Below are 13,010 nucleotides of genomic sequence, written 5' to 3' on the forward strand. Positions count from 1 at the left end.
GTTGTTGTTTCCGATAGTCTATTTTGGTCGCAGGAGTTTTCTCCAAAATGACGTCATGCATTTTTTAATTTCCCGAACTTAAGGGGTTTTTACCCGCGACAGGGTCAACCATTTATAACAAGCCCCCCCCCCCCCCCCCCCGGAGATTATTTGAATTTTTGATATTTGTTTGCGGAAGGTTGTTGATGCAAACAAACTCATGTCTGAATGGCCCAATATGTAAATAAGGGATCTTACTAGATTTTAAGGGTAATTATATAGTTTAATTTTAATATTATGATGAAAACTAAATACCATAGCTTTACACATTTGTACCAGTAAAACTGTAAATGGTACATTTTTAATATAACTTTTTAATTCATTTTCAAACAGAACAGTCACGTGACGGAGAGGTAGATAGACGTGTCTTATACTTGCTCCGTCTTTTTTGACAATTATCTCTGGATTTAGATATTTCTTGTATATAAAATTTGTACAGTGGATTTAAAAAGTGAATATCAACTATATGTTGGATTATCAGATTGGAATTTGTTCGTAAAAACGTGATTTGTGTCATATTTTTGTGTGAACAAGCATTGTGAACTACAGGTGAGTAAAGCTCACTCACTCTCGGACAGTTCTCCCGTGTATAACGTATACAATGGAAAACACAAAAATGATCAAACCTGTATACTTAAGAAACAGGGATATTCAAACCGATAAAAGCAATCCTATTTCTGATTATATCCTTGCTTGCGCAGTTGGCACTGTTGTCTCTGATATTAAATGCATCCAAAGAGATAGGGACTTATGGAGAATATATGTAGAATCGCGAGAAAGTCGCAATCTGCTTATCTCCGAGGGTTTTGAGCTTCAAAATAAAACAGTGGCTGTTTTTGATAACAATCCATTCTCCGCAGGGACCGAGAAACCCAGCGAGGATGTTGTGAGGATAACGGTCCGTGGGATACCCCTATCTGTGGATGACACGTGTATCAAAAACATGCTGGAAAAGTTAGGTGCAATACTTACATCAGACATTAAATATGAAAAAATCCGTAACCCTAACACTTTCAAAATGACAGAAATATTAAATGGAAATCGTTTTGTATATATGAAACCAATGGAACAAGGCAAATTTCTACCGAAAAGCAGCGAATGCGCAGGGCTTAAATGCTCAATCTTCCATAAGGGGCAACCTACTACCAAGAGAAGCATTTTGTGTACCAATTGCTGGGGAGATGACCACTTGAGGTTTAATTGTGAATATGAGACATGTTGCAAAGTTTGCAAAAATCCAGGCCATTCCCCAGGGGACAAAGCATGTTCCAAATACGACCCTTCCCCTAAGGACATAATTGCCTTCAGTGGTAAGGATGATGTGATGTCCAACTTCTACCCATGTGATATCAAGATTATTGGTATTTCGCATGCCTCCGCTGAGCATGCCTTCCAGTACAGCAAGGCCATGCGATCTGGGGATCTCATAAGGGCGTCGTCTGTCCGTAACGCCGCCACCGCACTCGAAGCTAAACGCATAGGCGCCCAAGTCACCGTTCCGGATCACTGGATACAACAACGCGAAGACATTATGCGCAAGGTATTAGAGGCCAAATTCGATCAAGTGATTGAATTCAGAGACAAGATCTCTGCAACTGGGTCATCCACTTTACTCGTGGAAGCCGCTTTTGACGACTACTGGGGATCCGGGCTCGACAAAAAAGGCACAATGTACACCGGGATGAAGGCGTGGCCAGGCAAAAACACCATGGGCCAAATACTTACCGACATTGGCCGATCACGACGTCAGAATGCACCGCAGCGGAAACAGTCGGTAAGAAACCAGAAGAACAGATCCTAATTATAATATTGCATTATTATGTAATTATATTGTACGTTAAATGTCAGAAATGCAGACATGTAATCAATGGAGTTTTTAAATATTTTGTCACTTAATTGTAGAGGGCTTAACTCCTTAGAAAAAAGAACAAAATTATACACATGGTTAAATGACATTGATGCTGATATAATATTATTACAGGAAACGCATTTTATCGAAAAACATGAATTTAAGTATAATACAAGGTGGTTTGGAAACTCGATACACAATTTTTCTGATTCGCCATTTAGCAGAGGCACTTCGATTTTGTTTAAGAAAAATATTGAAATAGAAATTCTTGATACTCACAAATCAAATGATGGAAGGATACTTTTTTTGAACTATATTTTTGATGACAAAACTTTTTCAATAATAAATGTTTACGCCCCAAATAATCAAAATGATCGAAAAACGTTTTTTGAAAAAATAAATTCATGGATTCGAAAATTCTCTATAAATAGTGAAAATATCTTTATAGCAGGAGATTTCAATTGCAACCTAGAAAAAATTAATGATGATCAAAGTATAAAGACGTTTAAAAAAGTACTTACGGGTAACAGTTTAATTGATACATGGTCAAACCTGAGACCAGGGGATATAGGATACACCTGGTGTAATGGGGAAAACGTACCCAAAAGCCGCATCGACTATGCTCTTGTCTCAGATTCCTATGCATATCAAGTAAAAAACATTGTACTCCGGGAGATACCTGGTACGCACTCTGGGGGAACGAGAATGTCTGATCATAAATGAATTAAAGTAACTTTTGATATCAATTCTAACCAAAGAGGACCCGGGTATTGGAAATTAAACACCTCCCTTTTAAAAGAAAATCAGTTTGTAAATGGGATGAAACAACTTATACGGAACTTTGATACAAGTAACAATGCTCACGCAGACTGGGATACTCTAAAAAGCAAAATTAAAGAATACTCAATAAATCAAAGTAAAATGATAAATAAATCCTGCAAAATTAAGATTAAGGAAATTGAAAATAAACTGAGTGAAATAGATGGACCAAACACAAATTCAATAGATATAAACAAAAAACGGCAATTAGAAAAGGAACTAAAAGATCTTATCGATAAGAAAGCAAAAGGTGCTCAAATACGTTCACGCGCAAAGTGGATCGATGAAGGAGAGATTAACTCTTCTTATTTTCTAAAGCTAGAGGCAACACATCAGAATAGCAACAATATCAAATCCATAAAAAAAGGACAAGAATTCATAACTAATAGTAATGACATTTTAGGGGAACTATGTAATTTCTATACAGAACTCTATCAATCTATAGGCATTCATGAAAATAATACCAAGACCTATCTCGATAAAGTACACTTTGTAAATATTCTTAATGATGAAGAAAAACAATCTTTGGAACAATTCCCTACAATAAATGAATGTGATATAGCAGTTACAATGTTAAAGTTGAATAAATCCCCTGGACTTGATGGTTTACCGGGGGAATTTTATCAAACCTTTTGGCCAGAACTTAGAACTCGCTTTTATAATTGTCTACTCCAAACTTTTAATGATAAAAATATGACTTCTTCACAAAAGCTCTCCTTAATCACGCTTATATTTAAAAAGGGGGACAAATCAAATCTTGCAAATTATCGACCTATTAGTCTCACAAACACGGATTATAAAATTATTGCTATTGTCTTAGCAAATAGGCTTCAAAAAGTAATAGACCGTCTTATAAGTAAACATCAATCTGCTTATATCAAAGGGAGATACATCGGGATAAACGCTCGAACCATACATGATATATTTGACTTTTGCGAAAATGAAAATTATAACGAAATTCTTCTTTTCCTTGATTTTAAAAAAGCATTTGATTCTGTTGAATGGAATTTTATTTTTGAAACTCTCAAAAGATTTAACTTTGGTGATAACTTCCTCAGCTGGATATTCATACTCTATAATGAACCAAAATTTAGATTAAAAAATAACGGATGGATTACAAAAACATGCTCTATGAATAGAGGCATTAGGCAGGGATGTCCTGTCTCCGCTATAATATTTCTTTTTGTGACGGAAATACTATCTTTAACCATTATGGAAAACAAAGAAATTGCTGGTTTCAAAACCCAATATATGACAAAAGAAATAAAATTGATTCAACATGCAGACGACGCTACATTACCGCTTAGAGACAAACAATCACTAAAGGCTGCGCTAAAATGTATAAATAGTTTTGGTTCGATATCTGGCATGTCGTTAAATATAGATAAAACAGAATGTATGCTTCTTGGTGATTTGAAAGGAACAGAAAACACAATACATGGAATTAAGATCAACTTTGACTGTACAAAAGTTCTAGGTACATATATTGGACACAACACAGAAAAGTGCATTGAAAAAAATTGGGGAGATAAACTGAAAGAACTAGAGAGACTTTTTGAATCGTGGAAAAAAAGAAAATTAACTATATTCGGAAAAACATGTATTATTAATAGTCTAGCTATCTCCAGATTGATCTACAATATATCAATATTACCATCCCCAAGTTCTGATATTATTAAATCTATAAATAGATTGATTTTCAATTTTATCTGGAATAAAAAGGATCGAATAAAACGAAAAACACTTATCGGAGATGTAAAATATGGCGGAATAGGAATAGTAGATATAGAATCAAAAATCAAAGCTATTAAATCATCTTGGATATCTTATATATTAAACGGTGAAAATAACTTGCTCTATTTTCTAGAAAATTTCAAACTGAAAGATGATGACATACTTTATATATTACACACAAATAAAATAGATCTGCAAAACCACTTTCTCCTAAAAAAGCTACCAATATTTTACAGAGAGATATTTGAAGCATTTAGTTATTCAAAAACCACTAAAGAGGCAAATGCTATGTCAACCCCTGAATTTTTACAACAGCATATTTGGGGCAATAAGTTGTTCATGTTTAAAAACAAAACACTTTATTTTCAAAACTGGTTTAATAAAGGTTTTAAATATGTCAAAGATATTGTTGACGAAAATGGGCTAAAACCACTGGAATTCTTTTCGAATATATTAGCCCAAAAGAACAATTTAATCTGTGAATATTTTATAATGAAAAACGTATTTCATAAATTTAAAAAACAGTTTGACCTAGGTCTGGCTAAACATACGACTGTTATTCACAGACCGCAGTTTCTATTTCATGGTAACATATATGAATCGATAGATGATAAAAAATGTAAATTTTACTATAAGATTTTTAGAGATCACAAATTTGAAAAGCCATACTATATCAAGAAAATACTTAAGGACCTTAATATTGAAGGATCAGAATGGATAAAAAACATTTATATAAACAAAGTCGTTAACATGTTTGACAAACAAATCGCAGATTTTAACTATAAACTATTAAACAACATACTTATAAGTAGAGAATATCTCAGTAAATGGAAAAACGATTCTAGTGCATGCTTGTATTGTAAGCACTCTAATGAAACAATTAAACATTTACTATATGATTGTACAAATGTCAAAAAAATATGGAATATTGTTAGCATTATCTTACATTTTGTGGTTTCATGGAAACATGTAATTGTTGGACTATATAAAGAAATCAATAACAAAGTTATCGTTTATAATAATGTTATATCGTTTGTAGCACTTAGAATTTATAAATACAAGATGTGGTGTAGAATAAATGATGATATTGAAAAACCAGAAGACATAATTTCGCACGTGAAAACGTCCACAAAAATATTTTACTTAGCCCTGAAAAAATCAAAATATAGTAATTTTAACATAGATATGCTTAGGCTTTTATTTGAGAAGCTGTAATGTTATTTTTGCTTATGTTTAATATGAGTACATGTATACATCTTCTGGATGTCTAGTCTTCATGTATCTTCTTTTTCTTTTTTTCCTTATGCATGTATTTACTTTCCAATTATAAATTAATTTCATATTCCACGCTACTGGAGGGTTTCTGTCTCTCCAGTGGAGCTGCTATAGGGGAAAACGAGGACTCAGCAAGATGTGTGATGATATCCCCTGTGGCAGCAACCATATGTGCATGTATTTCATTATATGAACGTCTTTTTTTTTTTTTTTTTTTTTTAATTCAAGGACGAAAATCATCCATCATATTATATTTGTTTAAATGAGATAGTCTTTTCGCTATATACGTATATTTTTATATTTTCTATAATATTTATTTCAAATATACTTAAAATGTCAAACATACATTATATATTTTTCTTTCTGTTCTATTGTTACTATTATAAATACTTAAATGTGTCATCCTGCGAGATGATTTAGAAAAACTACTATTTCTGTGTATTATTAATATTTTTCTTTATATGCTTGTATTAATGACATAACTCAAACTGAATATATACATATATAATATTGATATTAGTTATAACTTATCGGATCCAGGGGGCCCCTGGCACCCCAGGTGACGATATACCTGAGGGTCTCTGCGGAGATGTTGCCTCGCTTGTAATGTAATTTATTGAATAAAATAAATATATATAAAAAAAAAAAAAAAAAAAAAATTCATTTTCAAACAGCAATATTTTATTGAAATAAATCAGCTAAAACTTTTGATAATTCATGAGTACATACTAGTATTACACAAAAGAATCTGGGGGAATAAGCCGAGGCAAAAAACCACATAGGTGCATTAAAAAAACTAACATTTGTTTTCTAACAAATTTCACTTTTGTTACATTTATTAAACATATGTAATCATATACATTCAGTGCTGCCATAACCCACACAAAGTAACTTCACATTTAATTGTTATTAAGACAACAAAATAGTTATATGCTAATTTGGCAACAAAATGATATAGAAAGCGGATGTACAAATTATATTTTTTCATAGAGTGGGTCATCGTACCATTTTTAAAAGAACGAATATTGATAACACATATTAACGTCTATCTTTTTCGATTTTCCAAAAAATGGTACAAAAACCCACTCTATGGTAAAAAGTAAGTTTTCTTCTTTTAATTTTTAAGATTGGTCTTTAAATGGCCAAGTCCAGTTGTTTGCGTAATACTGATAACAATAAAATCAGCTATATTATATCCTCTAAACAAGCGAATCGGTGGTGTAGTGGTAAGTGAGGAGTTCTTTGAACAAATGTCACTGTAAAAGCGGGTGTTTGACTCCTACGCTTTTTAGGTTTTTTGTTTATCTTTTTGTTTACATTGTTAAAATGTAATTTTCTATTTATACTTAATAATATACATAGTTAAAATGTATTTTTCTTTTCGATCTTAATAATTAAAAATTTGCTAATAATAACTTGAAATTATTTGATATGCGTTTTCTACTACTTTTATAAAATATGAAATGTATGTTATTCTCTTTAAGATTGCACGATTTCATATTGTAAACAGATGGTTGTTGTGCATGCAAGAAACTATTAAATGGCAAGATAAAACGTTCCATCTCTGAATCCTTGAGAGTCTTGTTAACACAAGAGGGACATACGCTGGACAAAAGCAAGTTGTGCTCAAAATGCAGAATACAAGCAAAGTGTGCGCCTAATGAAAATTCAACGATTAACTAGGCATGTATTTCACTTCTAATTGTATCGGCAAGAAAATCACATTACAAATGCGTGTTTTGTTGTGGAAAAAAAAGCATAGTAGTTGTACCAGAAGACACATAGACCACTCGGACCAATGACCAACACAAAGTATGACCAGTTACGAATAACAAGTCCCCTTGTTATACGTTAGTGGTTTGACTACCGCTGTCTTCCGTGTGGTATATATCATAGGCGTCGGAACCGGGGGGGGGGGGGGCGCTAACTATTTTTTGGAAATTTATACATTCCAAAGACCTTTTCTTGCTGGTCAATATTTTGTACAAGTCTAGCCCCCCCCCCCCAAACTTTCAATTTGATTCCGACGCCACTCATTTGGGGGGGGGGGGGGGGGTGGGGGGACTTACCTTCAAAAGGTGTTACCAAAATTCCTCCTGTTTCCAAAGCGGAAAAAATCGACTACTACAAATGGTGGAATCGACTCCCCAATACTCTTTGTCGACTCCCCTGCGTTAGGGGTTGTATATGAAGACTGAGGTAAATTAGTAAATAAACTATTTTAAGAAAGTAATCAACATTTTTGTATTTAAACTCTTTAAATGAATACGTGATTGTCATTTCAAATTTACCAGTTTAAACTATATGTAAATACTATAAAATTTAAGCACAGTTACGCCTTTTTGGACATTTTCATTTGGACAATACTGACCTGTCGACCGTTTAAATGCCCAGTTAACTCTTACGTTTATTACTTCTTATTAGGGGTATGAGAAGGTCGTGGGCATTTGCCTCGGCTTATTTCCCCAGATTTTTAAAGATAAATTAGAATGATTTGATATTTATTTAATGTGATGACCACATTAAGCTCACAATTAGAGTAAACAAAATCATTTCATATCAATGATCTGCTAATGTAATCTATCTATCTATCTATCTATCTATCTATCTATCTATCTATCTATCTATCTATCTATCTATCTATCTCTGTGTGTGAAATTTGGTAAATATTTCCGAATATCATTCTTGTAACATTACTTTAACAGTTTTTTAATCAATCCAATGATAAAAGTGACTCTGGTGATGACTTTCTCACATATTCCGTAATAAATTAATATTTTAGAAACTTGGTTTGCTAAGATCATTTTTGAATCTGAGCAAATTTTATGATTCGGGCTGAAATCATCTGTCAGATTAAAGAACGGGGTAACATCTTATGGAGACTCTAATCAGGAGATTCTATGATCAAAACATGTATTTTTTATTTTAAAAAAATACATAGTATTTTCCCACTGATTTAAAGAAAATTGAACCACATTACTTTTATCAACAAAGTCCTGACTAGGGACTTACCTTAGTTTGAAAAACAAGTAGTGATTTTTTTAAACACAAAATGGCGGTATCTTATTTACTTTAAATATAACAAAACGAAAAATCTAATTTTTGCGTCGTATTTTCCAAGATCCAATTCAAATATGACACAGTCTTAGAATCAGAGTCTAATTTTTGCTTCGTATTTTCCAAGATCCAATTCAAATATGACACAGTCTTAGGATGTAACGTAATTCAAAACCAACGTAGAAATGCTTTTATAGATGAATACTACACGTACAGTACTCTGTATTCTTCATCATACCTATAGAAACAAGCATGAAGATTATTTCTCTGAAGTCGGCTAAAATGTCATTAAGTTACTTCATGTATTATGATTCCAAATAAACACAATAAAGCTATAACTAACAAAATTAAACAAAATCGACCAAAATTACAGTGTTTTAATTCGGAGCATTTACGGAAGTTGTCAATCACGTATGTGGTTTCATTACGAATAGTCACAACAGCATCCCTATTCTCCAATGGTTCATATATCTTTGAATTGGAACTCAAAAAGGGACTATAAATGGAATTTCTTGGAATATCATGTGAATTGATTGCAGCCTCTTCTCTATATTTTATTTTCCTTTCGTCTCCAACCATTTCTTCCATCGCTGTTTTAGTTACTTTTCTCTTTGCTTTGCTACAATGCTGACAAAAGACATTGGTGTTGTCCTGTTGGTTTGAAGGTTTTGAAACGAAAGGAAAATTGGGTAATTTTTTATCTTCAGAATCAGAGTCAACATCAATACTATAATATTGGGTTCCATATTTATAATCTACAGCCATTGGCTCAATATCTCTTGTTTCTATATAGTCTACAGCCATTGGCTCAATATCTCTTGTTTCTATAGAGTCTACAGCCATTGGCTCAATATCTCTTGTTTCTTTTTCAGAACATAAATCTTCTTCACGGTCCTTCATGGAAATTTCATAAAACGCTGGAACATTTCGTTCAAGTTTCGTCAAAAATGTACCACTGGTATCCGTCTCCTTACTACACTTTTGGTGTGTGTAGGCCGAACTGGTCGGGATCGTTTGCAAAGACGTGATTTTAGGGTTTTTGTTCGGTTGTATGCTCTTTGTAGGTACGTTTCTCCATAGATAACCACCCGGATTCCCTCGGACATAAACGGATACACCATTGTTCTTTGTCGTAAATTTGTTGTTATCAATGTAGAGGGTCTCTCGGACATAAATTTCGCTACACTTCCCACGTTTTTCTGCCTCCTGGAACACCCACAATCTTCTGTTGTCAGCTGTGAACCATTTTTTATTCTTTTTGTAAACAGAAATACTAGAAATGGAGTCGACATTAATCTTTCCAGTCAGAATATCGTCCAATGTTTCACCAATCGGTCTGTATGGATGAGAAGTACAACGACCAAAAGAACGGCCAATAGAGTCGTGACTGAAACATATATCTAATGGTCGCAGATACATGTTACTTTGCTAAAGACAAAAACTTCGAATAGCTCTAAACATTAAATAATATCGTACATAACAAGGCTATCAGCTGATATCTTTTGGGATTTAACTATTGTGGGTTATGAATAACTTTAATTGTTTTAAAACTGGCTGCCGTAAAATAATCGATATGGTGCATATTATATTGAGCTAACTACAAGATCAAGAGACTATTTATACATGCTGGGAATTCCCTTTATAATTTTCATAATATTTGTAGCTTTCTTCATTTTCTATGACAGGTTAGAATCAAATTTCTAGCATCAATGTAAGTGGGAAAATAATGATCAGGATTAATACATGATATGTTCATTCTAACTAATATCTTTATCAAAATGTTTTCTTATAAAAAAGTGATTTTGATAAGTTACCGCTAAATTGTTTTTATTGTGTTTACTAAAAAAGGTAATTTACACTTGTTTAAGAATGAAACAAAGTCCCTTCTGTAGTTAGAAGTGGGTTCATGAACTCCAGGCCCTGCCATACATGTACCTTGGAAAACTGTGAGGGTTCCATCCATCGATTGTTTTGATTCAAGAATATTGATATTATCCAGGAAAAAAAATACGGGACGGTCAACTGTGTAAAACCCCTAATAACGAGAATTAAGAAATCCAATGTGTGTCTGTAATCTTCAGAAAGTCTCTTCCGATAAAACAGTGTTGAAATTCATTCTGCTTAGTTAAGCGATGCTTACATGTTTGCAAATACATAATTTTACAAAAAAGAATACACATTGTAGTTTACTCTACTACTTTGATGATAACCATGTAAAACTGTACATGGTACATTAAAAAAAAAAGAAATTATCTTTTAATTTATTCCCCAGCACCAACGTTTAACTCTGATAAACCAATCGAAACTTCGACAGTTTATTAGATACACTTTACTTGACGCTTAGATGAATAATAACTTCAAAATCACATCATGATTTTTATATCAATATCTGCATAGTGTCACAAATGATTAAATTCAAAATATATTTAGTAGTATTTTTACACAAAAAGGGGTATTTTTTCACACGCTATTGCATCTACTGAATAGTAAAAAAACCGTATAATTATTGAATTAATTTTTGCTCGCTATTTTTTAAAATTGAACTGAAATTTGACACAACAACAACGTGTAACATAGTTCAACCACATGAAGAAATGATTGTTTACATTTATTGATGAAGTGTACCTCACAGTTCTCTGCAGTTTAAAGCATACATGTACGTATATATACAATAAATAAGAATTCTCTAACGCGGGCTACAAATGTCATTTAAGTCAATGTTATGCTTAATATGGTACACAATAAAGCAACGAAAACCAGAATCAAGCAAAATACAAATAAAATACACTTTTTAGATTTAGAACATTTTGAGGACTTGGCATTGTCTTCGTCGCACATGGTTACAGCTACATCTCTATTCTCCAACAGCTCAAGAGTCTCTGAATTTGAATTTAAAAATGTACTGCTGATAAGGCTTCCTGGAATGTTAGATGAATTTATTACAGTCTGCTCATTATCTCTAATTTCTCTTTCGTCTTCAACATGTTCTTCCATTGCTCTCTTCATTGCATTTGGTTTTGCTGTGTTGTTTTGCTGACACAGCATACTGTCCTGTTGATTTGAAGCCATTGAAATGAAGGAGAAATCGCGTGATATTTCATCAACATTATTTTCTTCAGAATCGGAGTCAACATCTATATTATATTGGTTTCCATTATCTACAGACATTACACTGTCATCTCTAGAAATATTTTTTTCAAGAGATAAAGTTTCTTTACGTTCTGCCGTTGAAATTTCATTGAATGTTGGGACATTTTGTTCAAGTTTCTTCAAACATATATCAGCAGTATCCATATCCTCGATATAATTTTGGTTTGTGTAGGAACTGGTCGGAATCGTTTGTAAAGACGTAATTTTTGGGGTTTCGTTCGGTTGTATTTCCTTTATTGGCATTCTTTGCCATTGATAACCACCCGGATTTCCTCGGACATAAACGGATGCACCATTGTTCATTGCCGTAAATTTGTTGTAAACAATGTAGAAGGTCTCGCGGACATAAATTTCGCTACACTTTCCACGTTTTTCAGCCTCCTGGAACACCCACAATCTCCTGTTGTCAGCTGTGAACCATTTTCCATTTTTATTGTAAACAGAAATACTTGGAATGGAGTTGACATTAATCCTCCCAGTCAGAATATCGTCCAATGTTTCACCAATCGGTCTGTATGGATGGGAGGTACAACGACCAAAAGTACAGCCAATAGAGTCCTGGCTGAAACAAATTTTTGATGGTCGCAGATACATATTACTTCGCTAAGGACACTCTTATTCAATGGCTAAAAGCTTTCATATACCTTAAAGTTTATCAGCCGATATCTTGCAGTTTTCACTACCGTGGTTTATAAATAACTTTAGATTTTCCGAAACTGAATGAGTTATAAATACCATTAATCAATACTGTGCACATTATATGCAGCCAACAAACAGGGAATAACATAATATTCTATTTATAGAATATGCTGGGAAATCCCTTTATAATTTTACGTTACATGGCCGTGTCTGTATATCACAGATATCCGAGGAATCGAATTCACATTACATCGTCCGGATAAGATATCGTTCAGTGTTTGACCAATAGGTCGAAGAGGGTGTCCAGTGCTACGGCCAAATTGTTTTGCGATAGAATCTTGGCTGTATCGTATTTCAGATGGTCTAAGCTCCATGTTACGAGAATTTTTGCAGTAAAAACAATACGGGAAGCATTACTAATATCTATAGCTTGGGTATATATTCTTGG

The 13,010-nt window shown here is 33.2% G+C and overlaps 2 protein-coding genes across 2 annotated transcripts; both read right to left on the reverse strand.

Annotated features, from left to right (window-relative positions):
- Nucleotides 1-8,885: 8,885 nt before the first annotated feature.
- LOC128160549 (uncharacterized) lies at nucleotides 8,886-10,517 on the reverse strand. Its single transcript, XM_052823890.1, has one exon. The coding sequence runs from the start codon at nucleotides 10,190-10,192 to the stop codon at nucleotides 9,062-9,064; it is 1,131 nt and encodes a 376-aa protein (XP_052679850.1). The 5' UTR covers nucleotides 10,193-10,517; the 3' UTR covers nucleotides 8,886-9,061.
- An 849-nt stretch (nucleotides 10,518-11,366) lies between these two features.
- LOC128184535 (uncharacterized) lies at nucleotides 11,367-13,010 on the reverse strand. The gene has a single exon (XM_052854071.1). It carries the CDS (start codon nucleotides 12,515-12,517, stop codon nucleotides 11,483-11,485), a length of 1,035 nt encoding a protein of 344 aa, XP_052710031.1. The 5' UTR covers nucleotides 12,518-13,010; the 3' UTR covers nucleotides 11,367-11,482.

This window comes from Crassostrea angulata, chromosome 1 (assembly GCF_025612915.1).
Source record: "Crassostrea angulata isolate pt1a10 chromosome 1, ASM2561291v2, whole genome shotgun sequence".
In the NCBI taxonomy this organism is placed as follows: Eukaryota; Metazoa; Mollusca; class Bivalvia; order Ostreida; family Ostreidae; genus Magallana; species Magallana angulata.

Bases quoted from the DNA above. Each gene is read 5' to 3' on its own strand.
- LOC128160549 (XM_052823890.1), bottom strand. From the start codon at position 10,192: ATGTATCTGCGACCATTAGATATATGTTTCAGTCACGACTCTATTGGC.
- LOC128184535 (XM_052854071.1), bottom strand. From the start codon at position 12,517: ATGTATCTGCGACCATCAAAAATTTGTTTCAGCCAGGACTCTATTGGC.